Source organism: Betta splendens, chromosome 15 (genome assembly GCF_900634795.4).
Source record: "Betta splendens chromosome 15, fBetSpl5.4, whole genome shotgun sequence".
NCBI lineage: Eukaryota > Metazoa > Chordata > Actinopteri > Anabantiformes > Osphronemidae > Betta > Betta splendens.
Window position 1 is genome coordinate 12,688,964 of NC_040895.2, and position 23,032 is coordinate 12,711,995.

At 40.9% G+C, this 23,032-nt stretch overlaps 2 protein-coding genes and 1 long non-coding RNA gene across 3 annotated transcripts; all 3 read right to left on the reverse strand.

Annotated features, from left to right (window-relative positions):
* Positions 1 to 9,666: 9,666 nt before the first annotated feature.
* Positions 9,667 to 12,668, reverse strand: LOC114870701 (uncharacterized). The gene is made up of 8 exons (XM_055502231.1): positions 12,330 to 12,668; positions 12,149 to 12,245; positions 11,943 to 12,043; positions 11,827 to 11,861; positions 11,448 to 11,504; positions 11,174 to 11,224; positions 10,991 to 11,060; positions 9,667 to 10,885 (listed from the first exon to the last, which is right to left on the reverse strand). The coding sequence occupies exons 1-7, from the start codon at positions 12,571 to 12,573 to the stop codon at positions 11,007 to 11,009; spliced, it is 639 nt and encodes a 212-aa protein (XP_055358206.1). The 5' UTR covers positions 12,574 to 12,668; the 3' UTR covers positions 9,667 to 10,885; positions 10,991 to 11,006.
* Positions 12,669 to 16,315: 3,647 nt separating this feature from the next.
* On the reverse strand, positions 16,316 to 19,495 carry LOC114870698 (uncharacterized). Its single transcript, XM_041073943.2, has 10 exons — positions 19,281 to 19,495; positions 18,802 to 19,125; positions 18,415 to 18,714; positions 18,234 to 18,330; positions 18,028 to 18,128; positions 17,912 to 17,946; positions 17,656 to 17,711; positions 17,339 to 17,395; positions 17,130 to 17,199; positions 16,316 to 17,024 (listed from the first exon to the last, which is right to left on the reverse strand). The coding sequence occupies exons 1-8, from the start codon at positions 19,324 to 19,326 to the stop codon at positions 17,380 to 17,382; spliced, it is 975 nt and encodes a 324-aa protein (XP_040929877.1). The 5' UTR covers positions 19,327 to 19,495; the 3' UTR covers positions 16,316 to 17,024; positions 17,130 to 17,199; positions 17,339 to 17,379.
* A 769-nt stretch (positions 19,496 to 20,264) lies between these two features.
* LOC121202764 (uncharacterized) lies at positions 20,265 to 22,811 on the reverse strand. Its single transcript, XR_005898662.2, has 4 exons — positions 22,484 to 22,811; positions 22,312 to 22,368; positions 22,101 to 22,170; positions 20,265 to 21,997 (listed from the first exon to the last, which is right to left on the reverse strand). It is a non-coding gene; the product is annotated as an uncharacterized LOC121202764 (long non-coding RNA).
* Positions 22,812 to 23,032: the final 221 nt, after the last annotated feature.

A 23,032-nucleotide genomic window follows, 5' to 3' on the forward strand; every position in this document is an offset into this window, starting at 1 on the left:
ATCTCAAAGGTAAATCACAGTACAGCAGTTGTTTAGTTATAATTGTGTCAGACTAAGGTACATCCCTACTTATTTATTTTGCATAGATTGGTTGTTTAACTGATTTACTTGGTTTCAGCAGCTGGTTGCACCCTCACCCACACACACCCCAAAGCAAAACCTCAACCTGTCCACCAGCACAGCAACATCACACATATTTAGGATTGACTAAATAAAACATTAAATAAACCATTAATCAAGAAAAGTATATATATATATTTCTTATATACTCCTCTTGTTAAAGCAGAGCTGTCCATCACAATATGCTGCTTGTTGAACTGCTGGACAGAACAAAAAAAAAAAAAGACAGCGAAAACACATTTCATAATTCTTAATGTACGCGTGGGTCTGTTCTTCCTCTTGACTGAGGTAGTTGCATTACATTGGTTGATGCTATCAATATTGCATGAAGCCAACAGCTAAATGGATCATCAGTGTCAAAAAAGAGAGAGTTTAAACTAAAATAGTTAATACATTAAACAAAAACAAAGAAAAATTAAACTAGTGATTTGTGAACACACTCAAGGTGGCAGTATAGCACTATGAGAAACTCCTGTTCAGATCATACAGTACATCATTTAACATATAATATCAAAGATAAACTATGTGACAATTAAAGTTTAAAAACTCTAAAACAAACTGAATGAATTGTCATTATATTTATGTCTCACATGTACCTGTAATGGACAACGATAAGATGCATCATGTTGACTAGAGATATGGAAGTGGTTAAAGGTCACAGCTGTGTGGTTGTACTTACTTCAGCTTGTGGCACTTTGCATTAAGAACAGTCACTGTCTGTTTATCTTCAAATAGACATTACATAGAAGTGAATTTATGCAGAACTTATTAGAAACAAAAACTACAAACAATTTCCTAACTGGTGGATGATTTTCTGAAATGTTTTTCATTAGAAACCATGTCAAGGACAAAGAAGAAAAATAAAGAAAACAGATAAAAATTATATATTCTAAGAGTGCAAATCCAGTGAGGATGACAAAAATCTTGTGTAGCAAAGGTATGCTCATTTATGTTAAACATGGTATTAATATCTATTATAATGTATACAATTGTTTCTAGATATGCTCTTCAAATGCAAAAATAAATGTACATATTCTAAATATCTCATTTATGAATCTCTTACTACATCATGAGTTTACTCACTTCAGCTTGTGGCACTTTAATGTGCATTAAGAACAGACAGGACAGATGACATAAAATAGAGTATTAATTAGAAGTAATTAATTAATTTCTGTTTGAGATCTGTTTGATTTGATTTTAAATGATTTAAAAGCTATTCAAATAGTTTGGATTTAAAAATCACTCTTTTACATTTTAGTAAATGTTTTCTCAGTCAAGATTATGTTTCTATATATATATTTCTATGTTTTAATCATGGATATGAGACTTTTTTCAACTTTTTAACACAAATAATGATTTTGTTCTTTTGGCATTTGTCTGTTTGAAAGTTCTGGTACCAACAATGAATGACCAGTATCACAAAATAACATTCTTATTGCCAGCTGCCAGCAGCATTTTAATATTTACCATTTGTACACTTCATAAGCTTTATTACCACCAAACAATAGATTAGGTCCACAACACTTTCAGTATTTGTCCTCTGGGTAAGAGAGGAGGAGGAGATGCAAAACACAGAAGTGAAAACATTCTACATTTTAAATATTCCAAATTAATCTGTAGCAGTTGCAGATGATTGAACATCAGTATTTGCTTCTTTTATGTACTTTTACATATTTCCATATTGTCCTACTGTACATTTCAGTTGAAGTCGGATGTTGATTTCTAAAATAAAAGCAATACAGAAATAAAATTTCTTACTTTTTAAATACTTTATTTATGGATTATTTCTGTCTTGAGCTCAGAGTGATTATGAAACTCAAATGAAGCATTGCAGAAAAGAAGAAATACAATAAAACACACCAACTACAACCCTGACTGATTTGAATAATTCACATATATATATTGAATTTGAATAATTCACATTCACATTATATATAGAGATATAGGGATACAGTCACAGATATAGTAGAGGAATTTGAATAAGGCACATTCACAGTTTCATGTCACATGGGAATAAGTCACACACAACATATAGAGAGAAGAGAGAGAGAGAGAGAGTAGAGAGAGAGAGAGAGAGAGAGAGATGAGTAGAGAGATGAGAGAGAGAGAGAGAGATATACATACATACATACATATATATATATACACACACACACACACACACACACACACACACACATATATATATAAAAAAAAAAAAAACTCCCTTCTCACCCCACGTGGGTGGTCTCATCCACTTTCCAAGCTCGGGTCCTCTACCAGAGGCCAGGAAGCTTGAGGGTTCTGCGCAGTATCCTTGCTGTTCCTAGGACTGCACTTTTCTGGACTGAGATGTCGGATGTTATTCCAGGGATCTGTTGTAGCCATTCCTCCAATTTGGGGGTCACTGCCCCCAGTGCTCCAATCACCACAGGCACCACTGTGGCCTTCACCTTCCAAGCCTTCTCCAGTTCTTCTCTGAGCCCTTGGTATTTCTCTAGTTTCTCATGTTCCTTTTTCCTGATGTTGCCATCGCTTGGTATTGCCACATCTACCACTACGGCTTTCCTCTGCTCTTTATCCACCACCACAATGTCTGGTTGGTTCGCCATTACCATTCTGTCAGTCTGGATCTGGAAGTCCCACAGGATCTTGGCTCGCTCGTTCTCTACCACCTTGGGAGGTGTTTCCCACTTTGACCTTGGGGTTTCCAGTCCATACTCCGCGCAGATGTTCCTGTATACTATGCCAGCCACTTGGTTATGGCGTTCCATGTATGCTTTGCCTGCCAGCATCTTACACCCTGCAGTTATGTGCTGGATCGTCTCAGGGGCCTCTTTGCACAGTCTACACCTTGGGTCTTGTCTGGTGTGGTAGATCTGGGCCTCTATGGCTCTGGTGCTCAGGGCCTGCTCCTGTGCGGCCAGGATGAGTGCCTCTGTGCTGTCCTTCAGCCCAGCCCTTTCAAGCCATTGGTAGGATTTGTTGAGATCAGCCACTTCAGTTATGTTCCGGTGGTACATCCCGTGTAAGGGCTTGTCCTCCCATGATGGTCCCTCTTCCAGCATCTCATCCTCCGTTCTCCACTGCCTGAGACATTCACTCAGCACGTCATCTGTCGGGGCCTTATCCTTGATGTACTTATGGATCTTGGATGTTTCATCCTGGATAGTGGCTCTCACGCTCACTAGTCCTCGGCCTCCTTCCTTGCGGCTAGCGTACAGTCTCAGGGTGCTGGATTTGGGGTGGAACCCTCCATGCATGGTGAGGAGCTTTCGTGTCTTAACATCTGTGGTCTGTATCTCTTCCTTTGACCACCTTATTATTCCCGCAGGGTATCTGATCACTGGCAGGGCGTAGCTGTTTATTGCCTGGGATTTGTTCTTGCCATTGAGCTGGCTTCTTAGGACTTGCCTTACTCTTTGGAGGTATTTGGCTGTTGCCGCATTCCTTGTTGCCTGTTCAAGGTTGCCGTTTGCCTGCGGTATTCCAAGGTACTTGTAACTGTCCTCAATGTCTGCTATTGTTCCTTCTGGGAGTGAGACCCCTTCTGTGTGGATTACCTTGCCTCTCTTTGTCACCATCCTCCCACACAACACAAATGCTACGGCAAGGGGGAGCCAGGTCGCCAGGTCAGAGGGGAGGTTTCACCATCTCCCCAACCGGAAATTGGGTACGAAGCCCCAATAAGCACAGATACGCTGAGCGAGGCAGCGACTGACCTGAAAGATAAGATCATGGCGAGATTGAACAGGCAACCCCGAACCCCACTGCAACGGCTAAGTGAAGTACCATCACCACAATCACAGAAACCAATGAGCTGATATATGCTTCAGCATATATCACCTACACCTAGAGGTGCTTGGCTATAAGAGCAACCATGGGAGCCATGAGAAACAATACCCACCATGGAAACGAAGGTTGGAGGGAAGACCACAGCAACCTCCCTGAACAACCTCCCTGAACAGAATCCAGTGACTATGACAGTGGCAGACATCCAACATAGAGTCTCAGGTATGAAAAACTGGACAGCACCTGGCCCTGACATGATCCACGCCTACTGGCTAAAGAAGCTCACTGCAATCCATGAGCGCCTGGCAGCACAAATGAACCAGCTGCTAAGGGATGGGACTCACCCTGAATGGCTAACCGAAGGGCGAAAAATCCTGATAATGAAGGATCCCTCAAAGGGTACAGTCCCATCCAACTACCGGCCAATAACCTGTCTCTCAACAACATGGAAGCTCATGTCAGGCATCATCGCAGCTAAGATAAATGGGCACATGAGTCAATACATGAGCGAAGCACAGAAGGGCATTGGTAAGGATACCAGAGGAGCCAAACACCAACTCCTGGTTGACAGAACAGTCGCCCAAGACTGCAGAATGCGACACACCAACCTGTGCACAGCCTGGATCGACTACAAGAAAGCCCATTGCACTCATTGCAAACTCGATGAGGTTGTGGAGGACCACCCTTGAAGCCAATGGGAAGCCACTTGCCCAAGTATCCATCAAATGTGGCATATACCATGGATGCACTGTCCCCACTGCTGTTCTGCATAGGTCTGAACCCCCTCAGCCAAATAATAAACAAGACTGGCTATGGATACCGACTCCGGAACGGGGCCACCATAAGTCACCTCCTCTAAATGGATGACATCAAGCTGTACGCCAAGAGTGAGCGAGACATCGACTCGCTGATCCACACCACCAGGATCTACAGCTCAGACATCGGGATGTCATTCGGACTCGAAAAATGTGGGAGGATGGTGACAAAGAGAGGCAAGGTAATCCACACAGAAGGGGTCTCACTCCCAGAAGGAAGAATAGCAGACATTGAGGACAATTACAAGTACCTTGGAATACCACAGGCAAACGGCAACCTTGAACAGGCAACAAGGAATGCGGCAACAGCCAAATACCTCCAACGAGTAAGGCAAGTCCTAAGAAGCCAGCTCAATGGCAAGAACAAATCCCGGGCAATAAACAGCTACGCTCTGCCAGTGATCAGATACCCTGCGGGAATAATAAGGTGGCCAAAGGAAGAGATACAGACCACAGATGTTAAGACACGAAAGCTCCTCACCATGCATGGAGGGTTCCACCCCAAATCCAGCACCCTGAGACTGTACGCTAGCCGCAAGGAAGGAGGCCGAGGACTAGTGAGCGTGAGAGCCACTATCCAGGATGAAACATCCAAGATCCATAAGTACATCAAGGATAAGGCCCCGACAGATGACGTGCTGAGTAAATGTCTCAGGCAGTGAAGAACAGAGGATGAGATGTTGGAAGACGAACCATCATGGGAGGACAAGCCCTTGCACGGGATGTACCACCGGAACATAACTGAAGTGGCTGATCTCAACAAATCCTACCAATGGCTTGAAAGGGCTGGGCTGAAGGACAGCACAGAGGCACTCATCCTGGCTGCACAGGAGCAGGCCCTGAGCACCAGAGCCATAGAGGCCCAGATCTACCACACCAGACAAGACCCAAGGTGTAGACTGTGCAAAGAGGCCCCAGAGACGGTCCAGCACATAACTGCAGGGTGTAAGATGCTGGCAGGCAAAGCATACATGGGACGCCATAACCAAGTGGCTGGCATAGTATACAGGAACATCTGCGCGGAGTATGGACTGGAAACCCCAAGGTCAAAGTGGGAAACACCTCCCAAGGTGGTAGAGAACGAGCGAGCCAAGATCCTGTGGGACTTCCAGATCCAGACTGACAGAATGGTAATGGCGAACCAACCAGACATTGTGGTGGTGGATAAAGAGCAGAGGAAAGCCGTAGTGGTGGATGTGGCAATACCAAGCGATGGCAACATCAGGAAAAAGGAACATGAGAAACTAGAGAAATACCAAGGGCTCAGAGAAGAGCTGGAGAAGGCTTGGAAGGTGAAGGCCACAGTGGTGCCTGTGGTGATCGGAGCACTGGGGGCTGTGACCCCCAAACTGGAGGAGTGGCTACAACAGATCCCTGGAAAAACATCCGAAATCTCAGTCCAGAAAAGTGCAGTCCTAGGAACAGCAAGGATACTGCGCAGAACCCTCAAGCTCCCTGGCCTCTGGTAGAGGACCCGAGCTTGGAAAGTGGATGAGACCACCCGCGGAGGGTGAGAATAGAGTGGTGGATATATATATATATATATATATATACATATTGAGCTGTTAGCGGTGGGCATGAGGCCATTCTACCTGCCACGGGAGTTCACACACGTTATAATAACTGCTGTGTACGTCCCACCCTAACGCTTACACAGCTTCTGAGACCCTGCTCTCAGTCACCAGCAGGCTGCAAACACAGCACCCACAGGCCCTGTTCCTGATCTCTGGGGACTTTAACCATGCACCTCCTTCAGCTGCTCTGCCCACATACACCCAGTATGTGACCTGCCCCACCAGAGACAATAAAACCCTGGACTTATTCTATGCCAACACCAAAGAGGCCTACACTGCATCCTCCCTCCCACCGCTGGGCAGAGCTGACCACAACATCCTGCATCTCCTGCCTGTGTATAAACCTGTTGAACATAGGCAGCCGGTGGTGCCCCGCACAGTGAGGAGGTGGACAGCTGAGAGCGAGGAGGCTCTCAGGGACTGTTTTAACACCACTGTGTGGACGGAGCTCTGCGACCCACACGGGGAGGACATTAACGCAATAACAGACTGTGTAACGGACTACATAAACTTCTGCTGTGAAAACACCGTTCCCACCAGGCGGGTTCGGTGTTTCACCAACAGCAAGCCTTGGGTCACCCCTGATATTAAAGCTCTGCTAAAGGAGAAGAAGAGAGCATTTAAATCAGGGGACAGGGAGGAGCTGAGGAGTAAAATCCGTGAGGGAAAGTCCAGCTACAGGAGGAAGATGGGGGAGCAGCTGCAGCACAACAATGTCAGTGAGGTGTGGAGGAGCCTGAAAACCATCTCAGGCTTCAAAGCTCCACACCCACAGGCTGAGGCGGGCCTGAGCTGGGTCAACGAGCTGAACTCATACTTTAACAGGTTTGACCAAGCACCCACTCACACCTCCCAGCAGCTGCCTCCAAACCTCTTCTCACCTCATACCACTGGATTACCAGCCCCCACAGCCCTTCACACCTTTACACAAAGCCCCCTACCCTCAGCCCTGACAACTGGCGACTCATCCCAACAACACCACCTCACTTCACACCACACTGAGACACTCCCTCAACCCCTATCCTTCTTCAGCACCCAGGTGAGAAGTGAGCTCAGGAAGATCAAGGCCAGGAAAGCAGCTGGACCAGACGGCATCAGCTCCAGACTCCCTAAGTCCTGTGCAGGCGAACTGTGTGGAGTTATGGAGCATGTCTTTAACCTGAGCCTCAAGCTGAGGGTGGTACCACAGCTCTGGAAGACCTCCTGCGTGGTACCAGTGCCCAAGACACCGCACGCCAAAGACCCCAGCAGCTTCAGACCAGTGGCTCTGACATCACACCTGATGAAGACACTGGAGAGACTGGTCCTGGGTCACCTACGCCCTGCGGTGGGAACCTACCTGGACCCGCTGCAGTTCGCCTACCGACACGGCATAGGAGTAGACGACGCCGTCATCTTCCTCCTACATCGAGCCCTTTCCCACCTAGAGAAGCCCGGCAGCACTGTGAGGATCATGTTCTTTGACTTCTCCAGTGCCTTCAACACCATCCAGCCAATGCTTCTGAAACACAAACTGGAGGAGGCTGGTGTTGACCTTCATCTGACGGAGTGGATTATGGACTTTCTCACAAACAGGCCTCAGTTTGTGAGAGCCAGGGACTGTGTGTCTGACACTCTGACCTGCAGTGTGGGGGCCCCACAGGGGACTGTATTGGCCCCCTTCCTTTTCACCCTCTACACGTCAGACTTCAGACACAACACGGACAGCTGTGTTCTGCAGAAGTTCTCTGATGACTCTGCGATCGTCGGACTGATCACTGATGATGATGATGCAGAGGACTCACTCAGAACTTTGTGGACTGGTGCCAGCGGAGTCACCTCCTGATCAATGCAGGTAAAATGAAGGAGATGGTGGTGGATTTCCGCAGACAGCAGTCTGCTGTCATACCACCGATGCACATCCAGGGAAGGGACATTGAGAGAGTGGACTCTTACAAGTACCTGGGAGTGCATCTGAACAATAAACTGGACTGGACTCATAACACGGATGCACTGTACAGGAAGGGTCAGACAGACTCTACCTGCTGAGGAGACTGCGGTCTTTTGGAGTGAGGGGGCCACTCCTGAAGACCTTCTATGACTCTGTGGTGGCATCAGCCATCCTGTACGGTGTGGTCTGCTGGGGCAGCAGCATCACAGCGAGGGACAGGAAGAGACTGGACAGGATCATCAGAAAGTCCAGCTCTGTCCTGGGCTGCACTCTGGACACGGTGCAGGAGGTGGGTGAGAGAAGGGTACTGGCTAAACTGACATCCATCATGGACCAGGTCTCTCACCCACTGGAGGACCCGCTGTCTGCTCTGGAGAGCAGCTTCAGTAGCAGACTGATCCACCCTCGCTGTGTGAAGGAGAGATATCGTAGATCCTTCCTACCTGCTGCTGTCAGACTGTACAATCAGAACTGTTGACCACATCCCACTACAGTCACTCACCCACTGCATCAGTGGTTTATATAGCAACCTGCTCTGCACAATATTTGTGTAAATCTGTGAACAATCATGTATATTGTTACCGGTAAAAATCTTATACCCATTACTGTGCAATAACCCTGCAATGACCTCATACTCACTCTAACTGTACTGTACTGCTTTGTACTGTGCCAACACATACTGTTCTGTACCTGTATTCTTGCTCATCTGTACTGCTGTTGTGAGACGTAATTTCCCCACTGCGGGACTATTAAAGGTTTTCTTATTCTTATTTTTATTATATGCAAAACGTTAGCGACTGTCATAACAAAAGCAGGCCTCTGCATTTAACCCAGCCCCTGGGGATGTGTGGGCTGCCACACAGGACGCCCGGGGAACTAGTGTGAAGTGTCAAAGGACAAACCTAGAGCAAGAAGCAGGGCTTGAACCTGGGAACCTGGGATAACACAGCAACTTTCTCTTTCAGAAGGTACAGTAGGACATAATGAGCACCTCTCACCACTGGTCTGCTCTAAATGTAAGACAGATTTACTCACAGCCTGAAAAGAAATGTCAAGACTTATTTTAAGATCAGCTTTCACACAGGGCCCACTCAGCCTGCATCGCTTCATATCTCTATACCTTTTACCTCTGGTGACACACAGATTAATTTTTTGTTGGTATCGTCACACCACATCAGTAAAAATCATAGTCTTCTTCTATTAGATCAGAATTTAATTTGATTTAAATAATTTATTTTACAAAATAATTAGCTTTAGTTGTCAGGCATTGCAAAGTTTCCTGAATAAAATACATAGGGTAGTGAGTTGTCCTTTACACAAGTACTTCACATCATTTACTGTATGTATTTTTCACAATAGAGTCACTGAATAGTGATAGAATCCCCAGGTTTCACTGACGCCTCATGAACTTGCATTCAATACAGACTATTTATTTATTAACATTTAAATGCTACATTATATATGGTGAGTTATTGCAAAATTTACAGGTGAATACGATTTTTTTGAAACTTTTTTTCATTGAGAAATATGTTAAGGAAAAAAAAGAAAGATAATGAAAAGTGTGGGTGGACCATGGGTCCTCGGGCTCCACTCTCTCAGGCCGACCCTCCCACTTGGGGGAGTGCTTGCCCCTGGATATCATAGGGCGGACAGCGTTGACCCACGGTGGCCCACTCTGACATCAGGTGCTGTCTCTGTGGCTGCTGCAGATCTACCTGGGGGGCTCTGTGTAGGCGGCTTGGGTCGCAACACCTGCCCTCCTGGAGCTGAAGGTGTGTGGGCTCCCTGGCTGCTAGGATTCTTTCCTCTGCTCGTTGGATGGGCGTAGTGGCCGAGCCCCTCACATCACCCTGGCTTCCACAAGTGGCATTGTTCATGCACCAATGTCTGCCTCACTCTTTGGGTGAACAATGTTAAGCTACAGCTTTACTAACCTTGTACTGGGACACCTGAGCTGATAAACAGGCTTTGTAAACTTAGCTGTAAGCACTACTGGTACTTATCACTAACAATATCAATAATGTGTAAATATGGAAATTGTGAGGTTGTATGTCATGGCTATTATTAAGTAGTATGAGATTATTTATAGCAAGGCATATGTGAATGTAACCTTAACAATATTATTGGTATTAGTATTAATCTCAAAGGTAAATCATGGTACAGCAGTTGTTTAGTTATGAATGTGTCAGACTAAGGTACATCCCTACTTATTTATTTTGCATAGATTGTTTGCTTAATTGATTTGCTTGGTTTTAGCAGCTGGTTGCACCCTCACCCACACACACCAAAAGCAAAACCTCAACCTGTCCACCAGCACAGCAACATCACACATATTTAGGATTGACTGAATAAAACATTAAATAAACCATTAATCAAGAAAAGTATATATATATTTCTTATAAACTCCTCTTGTTAAAGCAAAGCTGTCCATCACAATATGCTGCTTGTTGAGCAAAAAAAAAAAGATAGCGAAAACACAGTTCAAGTGAGAATGAGAAAAAACTTGTGTAGTAAAGATATACTCATTAATATTAAACATGGTATTAACATGAATTATGAATAAAAAATATAATTGTTTCTAAATATGCTCTTAAAATGTATGAAGCATGACTTATGAAGCATCAAACATTCAAATTTGCAGTTGGTGGTGACTGTCGTTGTGCTGTAGCCTCAACCTAATAAACACAAAGAAACAGTTAGGATGGGAAACAAAGGTGAAATAAATAAGTGCACAATACCATAAATTCCTCAAACTGTAATATTGTGCCTTTAATCCTTACCCTGTTTTACAGTCTGTTACCTTTTAGTAACCACAGAACTATAAATCACACCCACATCTGTGCATGACATCTGGAAGAGCAAAGACAGAGAGATTTGACTTATACACAAAAGGAATGACTATATATGACATTCAGGTTGTTTTGTTGGTCTGTATCTTTAACTATACATTTAATCCTTTTTACCTGCTCTGATGTTCCTTTGCCAGTGTTACTGTATATTACATCACTTCCAGCCTGAGTGAAAGGAACAGAGTAAATGTGATTTGCAAAAATCTGAAACACATTACAAAGTGAACAATTACAATAAACACAATGTTTACCGCATATCAACTGAAATCATGTAAACATACTTTACAAATAACAATATAGAGTACACACAGAAGTATTTCTACATACTACATACAAAAGACCTTCACAGAAAACTTTATTTAAGATTTATTTACACTATAATTATTACCTGCACTGAAGTTCTTCTCCTGTATGTAACATCACAGTATGTTACATTATCTTCAGCCTGTATTGAAGGATTAAACAACTGTTACTGTAACAAACGTTCTTCACCAATAGAATAATACATTTTACAAAATATGTACAATCTAATGTTAAAACGTTGCTGACTAAGAAAATTAAAATACCACAAGCGTAAAAAAAATCTTGCAGTTGATTCAGAATAAAAAAAAACTCAGTAACCATTAAAGTTAACGTCCAAAATGATTTGATTTCAGTTTTATTTTCTAGCTGTGTGTGTGTGTGTGTGTGTGTGTGTGTGTGTGTGTGTGTGTGTGTGTGTGTGTGTGTGTGTGTGTGTGTGTGTGTGTGTGTGTGTATTATCTTACCTTAACTGTAGCTGATGAATTCACTTTCCGTTGCTCTACAAGGTAAACAATTAAAGCTCATGTTACACGCGGTCAGTGTTCAGTGAATCAACTCCTAGAGACGAGTAAAGACTTACTGTGTGTCTTCAGTATAAACCAAATGATCAAGGTCATCATTACTATGAAGATCAACAAAGCCAGAGTGATGATGAGCTTCTTCAGGCCATCTTTATCACTGCTGTAAGATACAGTAGTGTGTGTTTTAGCTAGTCATTGTAAATGTACATTATCCTCTGTCTCATAATGTCTTTAAACCACTGTATGAACAGATTTCATGTCTGACCTCTTCTGTCCAGTTCCACATGTGGTAAAGGTCTGGTTCTCTCTAACAGTGGTGTGATGAGTAGTAGTGGACTGATGAGTAGTGGGTGATAATGTGACTATAAATAAAAATGACAGTGGTTAGTAAAACAAGACGACATCAGTTAGTTCTAATGTAATTCACAGAGTTATATTGTACTTACTAGTGGAGGGTCTCTCTGTAACAGTTAGGTGCACTGGCATCTGTAAATCCCCTATAACAAAGTAATACCAGCCGCTGCTCTCTGTGCTCAATCCACTCATAGTCACAGTAAAATTATTATTGGGATTCTCATTAATGGCCAAATGTGTTTCATCCATTGATTTTGATGTAACGGTTGCACAAGAACTGCTCAGTCTGCACCACGTTACTTCTCCACGGTTTCTACTGTGAAACCATATTCTCATACTGTCTCCAATAAATCCTGTAATCTCCTGATGATCTGATCTAGAGAGCGGGGGCGTCTTGGGGGGGAAATATATACAATTAAAGAAATATAAAGAAAACCTTAATAACATTTCACTTCCTGTATTTTGTTTTAGAGGATCTTACCTGTGCTGACCACCACATAAAAGAATGCCCTATCATCTTCTCCATTATTGATCTCCACAGCGCACCAGTAATAACCAGTGTCACTAATCATCAGATGATTCATTGTAACAGTGAAGATCCTCTTAGTTTTGTCGTCAGAGATTGTAAACTTTCCTGAATGATGTGCCTGGTTTGTTTTAACTTCATACAAGCAGAGGTCCCAATGTGTTCCTTTACACAAGTACTTTACATGGTTTGTATATTTAGTATCATAATTACATGGGATAGTGAGGGAATGTCCTGCTTTCACTGATACTTTGCTGATTGTAGTAATGCTGTAAATACCTGCAAGATACACAAATGTACTATATTATTATACATAACTACTCACCCATTGAGAATTTGATTTATTAGATATTCATATGAATTCTTCCTAAAAAATGAAAATGAGGAGAAAAAAAAGAACCTGTGACTTACGTGTAAATCCAAAGATGATGAGAAGAAAGCTGAAATAACGAGCCATGTTGCTCAGTGAACAGTCAGAGCTTCCTACTTCCTAATTTTTCTTCATGTACACGTGGGGCTGTTCTTCCTCTTGACTGAGGAAGTTGCATTACATTGGTTGACCGATGCTGTAAATACTGCATGAAGCCAACAGCTAAATAGATGTGTCAAAAAAGGACAGTAGTTCTGCAGTTAAAAATAGTTCTGCATGTGAAAGAAAAAAAAAACATTTAAAACTAGTGATTTGAACACAATATTATTAACAATATTAATCCAGCATGTATTTAAAAATTGCTGTTTTATGTTTTAGAAAAAGTTTATGTTTTATGTTTTGTTTGTTCTTTAATTGTACATTTGAGTCTACGGCAAATAGGAGTATTAGGGATTAACCAGAATGACGGCACATATTGCTGCTACAGCTAAAGTGTAGTACTCTTTGTGTTGTCTAATGACCTTCATCATCTGTAGATGAAGATTTAAAATTATTGCAGCTGTGGAAAGCTGATTTTGAACAAAACAGTAAAAATAAAAGCAGTAAATGAGAATGAGAAATGTTCTCCTTCAAAAGATAGTGTGTAATCCCCTAATGGCATCCATGAACTGTATATTAACCATGTAAGCTAAGTAACAAAATGAAGTCTAACAGCAGTGTCACAATTGGTGTCTTGTAGCCATCGGCCTCGTTTTGAGCAGTAGCGTTAGATTGTTTCCAACCTGTGTGTTGACTGTTTGTTGAAGTCCTTCAGGTTGTGATCAGCTGATCACAGAATCACTTGGGATTTGTTATCATCACCAGTTTTCACCTGTGTCACTGTCACTCCTGTGACACGTGGTCCAGCGTCAGCAAATCAAGGCTGCTCGTGCGTGTGTTTTCTCTGGAGCGTGTGTGGAGATGTATGGTCTGACAGTATGATTCACTGGCGAGAAAAAACAGAAACAACAGAAGACAAGTTCCTGCAGTACTGCAGCATTGCATCTTCACATATTCCAGTAGGTGGTAAAAGTCCAGTCTCAGTCTGGAGGCCCATCATAGGAGGTCTATCAAGTCCATTTGCGTCATGTTCCTGGGCTGGCTCCACCAGCCATTCTGTTTCCCTCACCAGGCCACTCCTCTGCTTTTGGCCATGCCCACTCCCACTCCTTTCCTCAGTGAACTCTGTTCAGTCTAATTCACCACACCTGTGCTTCCCCTCTGCCTCCCTTCATATTCCTCCCCAGCCCAGCACCCGGTGCTGGGTTGTTGTCACTTCATCCCTCCACGCTGCCCATGTCAGGTCAGCTGCTGACTTGGACCTTTTGTCTTTATTGTCACCACCATTTCGACCACTGTTGCCGGTTAGTCACGCTTCAGCATATAAGACGTGCAAAGGCACCTGTCTATTGTTTACAGTGTGCCATGCCGTAGCTTAGTTTGCTTTGTTTAGTCATTTTTAGGTTCATTGTGTGTTTTCTGCCTCCTGATCTATTTTGTTTAGTCTGGAAGGAGTATTTTGTGTTTAAATTAAACGAACCAGTAGCAATTCCTGTAGCATCCAATGTTTCAGTAGCGTAGCGTCGGATGTTGCACAAGACAGTGGAACAGTACAGTAAGTTTTTCTTCAATGGTCTGGTACGTACAGTAATTATTATTACTTTTCTCCAATAGTCTACTTTTCCTTTAATAGTCATTAATAGTCTGTTTCATTGTTTTTTAGTCCTTTCGTCTGTATATGTTTTCCTATACATGTAGTCTGGCTAGACAGACATATAGTGTACACAAATTGCCCACTCATTTTAGGCGTATTCAGAAACATTAAAGAGTCACACCCAAATCAACTAAAAACACTATACGTTCGCCTTGAATAGTCAGCGTGAAATCAGGAAATCGGCTGCAAAGTCGTGCAGCAGTTGTCATTTAGCTGTTTGTTATCATTTTCAAAATCACTCTGAAATGTTTTGAGCAAAAAGAGTCTTCATTGCAAGAAGATAAGCACGTATCAGGTGTAAGTGTGTTCCTTCATTCCGTGTGTGTGTGTGTGTGTGTGTGTGTGTGTGTGTGTGTGTGTGTGTGTGTGTGTGTGTGTGTGTGTGTGTGTGTGTGTGTGTGTGTGTGTTTGCGGTACCATCTTCTACACCACGTGAAAAGGAACCGTCACCTTCCCCAACCATCAGTCTAATGTGATGCCCGAGCGGGTGGAGCCTGACGTAGCAGGGACAGTTGTTCTTGTTCCTTCAGTGCCCCTCATGACCACAGCTATGACCAACCAGTGTCTGTGACAGAGCACGTCTCCAAGGACGGCAGCTGGAGCTCACTCTGCTGTTTCTCTTATATGTTTTCCTTTGCTGAAGATTGTCATAAGCAGGTTTCTGTATCAGACACACACGTTTCCTCTTTCCATCCGATGATAGTTTCACGGCCTCTGAAGCTTCAGAGAACAATCTTTTTCATTGACGTAGGCCCTGTAGCAGTGTTGAGCGGTGAGGCTCATGGCTGGTGAGGCACAAAGTGCTCTGGAGTCAGATTTTACAACCATAATACCTTAAAAGAGTGTATTTTTCACTATTTAATTGTTAGAATGCATATTAATACTGGTCACATTTCACATTCTATTGTCATTCCTGTCGGTGGTGGCTGATAGTGTAATAAAACTTGTTGTTGCAGCTTGAGAGTAGCTGTAAAAATGGCACATTGTGTAGTAACACAATGATAACAAATTGAGAATCCCTTTTATAGTCAGTGACTAGTATAAAATCATGTTACGTAATAGTATTTACAAGGGGAGGGTTTGTCAGTAACTTTTAATGCAGATTCACTAGTATCTGTAAATCTCCTTTAAAACACAAATACCAGGAGCTGCTCTCTGTCATCACTCCACTCATGGTCTCAGTGTGACTGTGGACGTCTGATCAATGGCTACTCTTTTTCTATCTATTACCTTGAGGCTTTCACACAGGACCCACTCAGCCTGCATTGCTTCATATCTCTATACCTTTTACCTCTGGTGACAGACAGATTAACTCTTTGTTGGTATCGTCACACCACATCAGTAAAAATCATAATCTCCATCTTTTAGATCAGATTTAAGATATATATAATTTATTTTACAAAATAATTAGCTTTTGTTGTCAGGCATTGTTAGTCACTGAATAGTAATAGAATCCCCAGCTTTTACTGACGCCTCATGAACTGTAGTGATGCTGCAAATCCCAGACAAAACCAAATCCCAATCTCCTTAGCACCAGCTCCTTCTCCTTCTGTGGGTGGTGGGTCCACATGAGGACGATCCCATGTCAGACGGTGCCTGGTCAGGTCCCGTGGGAACAGGCCTGGCCACCAGGCGCTCGCATGCACAACTATTATCACCACAAGTATTTTAATGGCAGTGTAGTTGTATCAGAATGCTAGTGTCGCGTGGAATATGCGATTACATACATACACATTGCATTCAGTACAGACTATTTATTTATTAAATGTTACATTATATATAGTGAATTAATGATAAATTTAAAGGTGAATAAGATATCTTTGAACATTTTTCATTGAGAATTATGTCAAAAAAAGATAGATAGTGGAAACACATTTAGAAAAAAATAATACATATCTAATCATCTAACAGTTAGATGAGGTAATGGTGAATTTTGAACTATCTCATATTGATTGTTTGGAGCCACTGTGTGAGCTCAGATTAAAGCATAACCCAAATTGATGCATTTCAAAAGCAAACCACAAACTGCGACATGTAGTGTGACAAAACGTCAAACAGTTCACATTGTCCAGACTTATGAAGCATCAAACATTCAAATTTGCAGTTGGTGGTGACTGTCGTTGTGCTGTAGCCTCAACCTAATAAACACAAAGAAACAGTTAGGATGGGAGACAAAGGTGAAATAAATCACTACATTATAACATAGATTCCTCAAACTGTAATATTGTGCCTTTAGTCCTTACCATGTTTTACAGTCCGCTACTTTTTAGTAACCACAGAACTATAAATCACATCCACATCCGAGCATGACATCTGGATAAGTAAAGGCAGAGAGATTTGACTTATACACAAAATGAATGACTATATATGACATTCACGTTGTTTTGTTGATCTGTGTATTTTATTGTATTGATTATTACATTTAATTAATTTTCCTGTTTCGTTGCATTACCTGATCGGATGTTACTTTCACGTGACCAGTGTTACAGTATATTACATCACTTCCAGCCTGTGTGAAAGAAACAGGTTAAATGTGATTTTGAAAGATATTAAGGTGGAAAATTTCCTCTGACAAGATAAAGACAAAGACATTACAACAAATACCCAATACTATGAGATCACAAAACATGTTTAGTTAATATGTGGTTACTATTCAGTTGTACTGTGCCATTAACAATACAGTACACAGATATTTTTCAGCATAGTCATGCAAAACTTTTGGACCTTTAAATATAACTTGAGTATTGACACTATTACTATAATTATTACCTGCACTGAAGTTCTTTCCTGTATTTAACATCACAGTATGTTACTTCACCTTCAGCCTGTTTTAAAGAAGTAAAAAACAGTTCACAAATGTCTTTTACCTATTGAATAATACTTCAATTACTGTAGCCACCAAATAACCTCCACTTTAAAATGAGTTGATTTCACTTGTATTTCTTAGCTGTGTGTGTGTGTGTGTGTGTGTGTGTGTGTGTGTGTGTGTGTGTGTGTGTGTGTGTGTGTGTGTGTATTATCTTACCTTAACTGTAGCTGATGAATTCACTTTGCGTTGCTCTACAAGGTAAACAATTAAAGCTCATGTTACACACGGTCAGTGTTCATTGAATCAACTCCTAGAGACGAGTAAAGACTTACTGTGTGTCTTCAGTATAAACCAAATGATCAAGGTCGTCATTACTATGAAAATCAACAAAGCCAGAGGGATGATGAGCTTCTTCAGGTCAACTTTATCACTGCTGTAAGATACAGTAGTGTGTGTTTTAGCTAGTCGTTATAAATATATATTATCCTCTGTCTCATAACATCTTGTAATCACTGCATGAACAGATTTCATGTCTGACCTCTTCTGTTCAGGTCTGAATGTGGTAAAGGTCTGGTTCTCTCTAACAGTGGTGTGATGAGTAGTAGTGGACTGATGAGTAGTGGGTGATAACGTGGCTATAAATAAGTAGGACAGTGGTTAGTAAAACAAGAGGACATCAGTTAGTTCTAATGTAGTTCACAGAGTTATACTGTACTTACTAGTGGAGGGTCTCTCTGTAACAGTTAGGTGCACTGGCATCTGTAAATCCCCTTTAACAAAGTAATACCAGCCGCTGCTCTCTGTCCTCAGTCTGCTCATAGTCACAGTAAAATTATCATAGGGATTCTCATGAATGTCCAAATTTATTCCATTGATTGATTTTGATGTAACGGTTGCACAAGAACTGCCCAGTCTGCACCACTTTACTGCTCCACGGTTTCTGCTGTGAAACCATATTCTCATACTGTCTCCAATAAATCCTGTAATCTCCTGATGATCTGTATAGAGAGTGTGGGCGCCTTGGGGGGAAATATATACAATTAAAGAAATATAAAGAAAACCCTAATAACATTTCACTTCCTGTATTTTGTTTTAAAGGATCTTACCTGTGGTGACCAACACATGAAAGAATGCCCCATCATCTCCTCCATTATTGATCTCCACAGCGCACCAGTAATAACCAGTGTCACTAATCGTCAGATGATTTATTGTAACAGTGAAGATCCTTTTAGTTTTGTTGTCAGAGATTGTAAACTTTCCTGAATGATGTGCCTGGTTTGTTTTAACTTCATACGAGCAGGACGTCCAAGTGTATCCTTTACACAAGTACTTTACATGGTTTGTATAATAAGTATCATAATTACATGGGATAGTCAGGGAATGTCCCGGTTTCACTGATACCTTGCTGATTGTAGTAATGCTGTAAATACCTGCAACATACACAAATGTACTATATTATTGTACATACCTACTGCGCCAGAGAGAGTTATATTTATTAGATATGAATTCTTTCTAAAGCAAATGAAAATGAGGAGCTAAAATATGAGCATGTGATCAGATTGTTAAAAAACAACCTGTGACTTACGTGTGATTCCAAAGATGATAAGTAGAAAGCTGAAATAACGAGCCATGTTGCAGAGTGAACAGTCAGAGCAATGTGTTTTCCTTCTTCCTAATTCTTAATGTACACGTGGGTCTGTTCTTCTTGACTGAGGAAGTTGCATTACATTGGTTGGCTGAAGCTGTAAATACTGCATGAAGCCATCAGCTAAATGGATCATCTGTGTCAAAAAAGGAGAGTTTAAAATAAAATAATTATAAAATAAATATAATATGTATAAAATAATAAAAATATTATGCAAATAAGACAAAAAATCCCCATGAAATTTTCTAGTGATTTGTGAATACACTTAAGGTGGCAGTGTAGCACTATGAGAAACTCCTGTTCAGATCATACAGTACATCGTTCAACACATAATATCAAAGATAAACTATGTGACAATTAAAGTTTAAAAACTCTAAAACAAACTGAATGAATTGTCATTATATTTATGTGTCATATGTTCCTGTAATGGACAACGATAAGATGCATCATGTTGACTAGAGATATGGAAGTGTCAAAATTCACAGCAGTGTGGTTGTACAGTACTTACTTCAGCTTGTGGCACTTTGCATTAAGAACAGTCACTGTAGAAAACAAGACAGTTGCCATAAAATGAAGAATTAATTAATTTCAGGTCTGTTTCATTTGATTTCAAATGATTTAAACGCTATTCAAATAGTTTGGATTTAAAAATCACTCTTTTGCGTTTTAGTATATGTTTACTCAAGACTATGTTTCAGTTTTAATCATTGATATAAGACTTTTTTCAACTTTTCAACACAAATAAAGCTTTTTGTTCCTTGAGTTTGGCTTTGGTCAGTTTGAAAGGATTAAACATTAACAATAATTTGAAAGTTCTGGTACCAACAATGAATGAACAGTATCACATAATAACATTGTTATTGTTGTTAGCTGCCAGCAGCATTTTATTATTTACCATTTGTACACTTCATAAGCTTTATAACATCAGAAAAATAGATTAAGTCCACAACACTTTCAGTATTTGTCCTCCGGGTCAAGGAGGAGGAGGAGATGCGAAACACAGAAGTCAAAACATTCTACATTTTAAATATTCCAAATTAATCTGTAGCAGTTGCAGATGATTGAACATCGGTACTTGCTTCTTTTATGTACTTTTACATATTTCTATATTCTCTCTGTACATTTCAGTTGAACATGCAAATAAAGACAGCCTCACACAAGACAGCAAGAAATGCAATGTACAATAAACGATACAATAAAATTTATAGAACAGTAAGACAAATGGAAGACTATAATGTTAATATTTGCCTATTTAATACACAATGATAGCGGAAATACTGTATACTGACATGCTGTTCATGGTGTGGTTTTGTTGACAGCAACACATGTGAGACTCAGTTTCAGTGGTGGCTGATAGTGTGATAAAACCTGTTGTTGCAGAGAGTAGCTGTAAAGTGGCACAGTGTAGTAATACGATAATACATAATACATTTTTTACATTAATACAATACGTACAAATTAAATATCCCTTTTATAGTCAGTGACTAATATAAAATCATGTTACGTAATAGTATTTACAAGTGGAGGGTTTGTCAGTAACATTTAATGCAGATGCACTAGCATCTGTAAATCTCATTTAACACACAAATACCAGGAGCTGCTCTCTGTCATCACTCCACTCATGGTCTCTTGTTCTATCTATTAACTTTGAGGCTTTCACACAGGACCCACTCAGCCTGCATCGCTTCATATCTCTATACCTTTTACCTCTGGTGACACACAGATTAAACTTTTCAATGGTATCGTCACACCACATTGTCTTCTTCTATTAGATCAGATTTAAGATAATTTATTTTACAAAATAATTAGCTTTTGTTGTCAGGCATTTATAGAGTCACAGAATAGTGATAGAATCCATAGCTTTCACTGATGCCTCATGAACTGTAGTGATGCTGCAAATCCCTGACAAAACCAGAGGTCGACCACTGCCCAATCTTCTTACATCTCACATGCACAACTATTATCACCACAAGTATTTTAATGGCAGTGTAGTTGCATCAGAATGCTAGTGTCATGTGGAATAAGCGATTACATACAAACACATTGCATTCAGTACAGACTATTTATTTATTAACATTTAAATGCTACATTATATATGGTGAATTAACTCAAAATTTAAAGGTGAATAAGAATTTTTTGGAACATTTTTCATTGAGAATTATGTCTAGGACAAAAGATAGATAGTGGAAAAACATTTAGAAAAAAATAATATTCTGACAGTTCAAGTGAGGATAGGAAAAGTAATAAGATATACTCATTTATATTAAACATGATATTAATATGAATTATAACTAAATTATATAATTGTTTCTAAATATGCTCTTAGTATATGAATTTATTTTTAGAGATTCATGAATGAGTTATTTACTTTACATTAACAGTTATAGCCTTTGTCTGATTGTTTTGATGTGTTGTTGCTGTGAGATGAGGTGAGGGTCAATTTTGAATATCTAACTATCTAATATTGATTGTTTGGAGCCACTGTGTGAGCTCAGATTAAAACAGAACCTAAATTGATGCATTTCAAAAGCAAACCACAAACTGCGACATGTAGTGTGACAAAAAGTCCAACAGTTCACATTGTCCGGACTTATGAAGCAACAAACATTCAAATTTGCGGTTGGTGCTGACTCATGTCTTTGTGCTGTACCCTCAACCTAGTAAACACAAAGAAACAGTTAGGATGAGAAACAAAGGTGAAATAAATAAGTGCACTATAACAAATTCCTCAACCTGTAATATTGTGCCTTTAGTCCTTACCATGTTTTACAGACTGCTACTTTTTAGTAACCACAGAACTATAAATCACATCCACATATGTGCATGACATCTGAATAAGCAAAGGTAGAGAGAGATTTGATTTATACACAAAATTAATTACTATATATGACAATCAAGTTGTTTTGTTTAGCTGCATTTTTTACGGTATTGATTAATACATTTAATACATTTTCCTGTTTTGTAGCATTACCTGATCTGATGTTACTTTCGCATTACCAGTGTTACGATATATTACAGAATTACCAGCCTGTGTGAAAGTAACAGAATGAATGTGATTTACAAAAATATCAAAGCCATGGCAATTTCCCTTTGACAAGACAGAGACAACGATATTACAAAGTGAAGAATAACAACAAACTTACAATACTATGAGAACACAAAACTGTCACAGTCTCTGGCTCTGTTCCTTGTTTTATTTTGGTTCCAGTTTCCATTTCCGGTTTTATTTTGGTAGCACTCCCGGTTTCTGTTTCTGTTTCGGCTTTACTTCCTGCTATGTCACTCCACAGCTGTTCCCTGCCATTACCGGTCATTACCCACACCTGCATGCGATCAGTAATCAGCTCATTAGTATTTAAGCACCACCTCTAAGCCCAGCACCTTGCCAGATTGTTTGTTCATCCACCCGTGACAACTTTCCAGCGTCTCCCCGTAAGTTTATCGTGCACCAGTTTCTGTCTGCTGTTTTGACCGTGTCTTTTGCCTTGCCCTCGTCTGTACCGTTGCTGGAGTTTCTGGATTACTGTGTATTCGACCCGAGCCTGTTTTTGACCACTGATTGCTAGAGATGGCGAAATCGAAGCCTCATGAATCACCGAGCAACTATGATACAGTTGGGCTGAAATCGACACATTGCTCGACACCATCACGACACAGTCACAACAGCGACATCTGCTGGTTGTGCATGAGAA

Bases quoted from the DNA above. Each gene is read 5' to 3' on its own strand.
- LOC114870701 (XM_055502231.1), bottom strand. From the start codon at position 12,573: ATGAGAATATGGTTTCACAGTAGAAACCGTGGAGAAGTAACGTGGTGC. The intron at 12,044-12,148 runs GTCAGACATGAA...TGTATCTTACAG, and splicing joins TGTGGAACTGGACAGAAGAG to CAGTGATAAAGATGGCCTGA. The intron at 11,862-11,942 runs GTAAGTCTTTAC...TTTACCTTGTAG, and splicing joins GTTTATACTGAAGACACACA to AGCAACGGAAAGTGAATTCA.
- LOC114870698 (XM_041073943.2), bottom strand. From the start codon at position 19,326: ATGGCTCGTTATTTCAGCTTTCTACTTATCATCTTTGGAATCACAC. The intron at 18,129-18,233 runs GTCAGACATGAA...TGTATCTTACAG, and splicing joins TTCAGACCTGAACAGAAGAG to CAGTGATAAAGTTGACCTGA. The intron at 17,712-17,911 runs GTAAGATAATAC...TCTTTAAAACAG, and splicing joins ATTCATCAGCTACAGTTAAG to GCTGAAGGTGAAGTAACATA.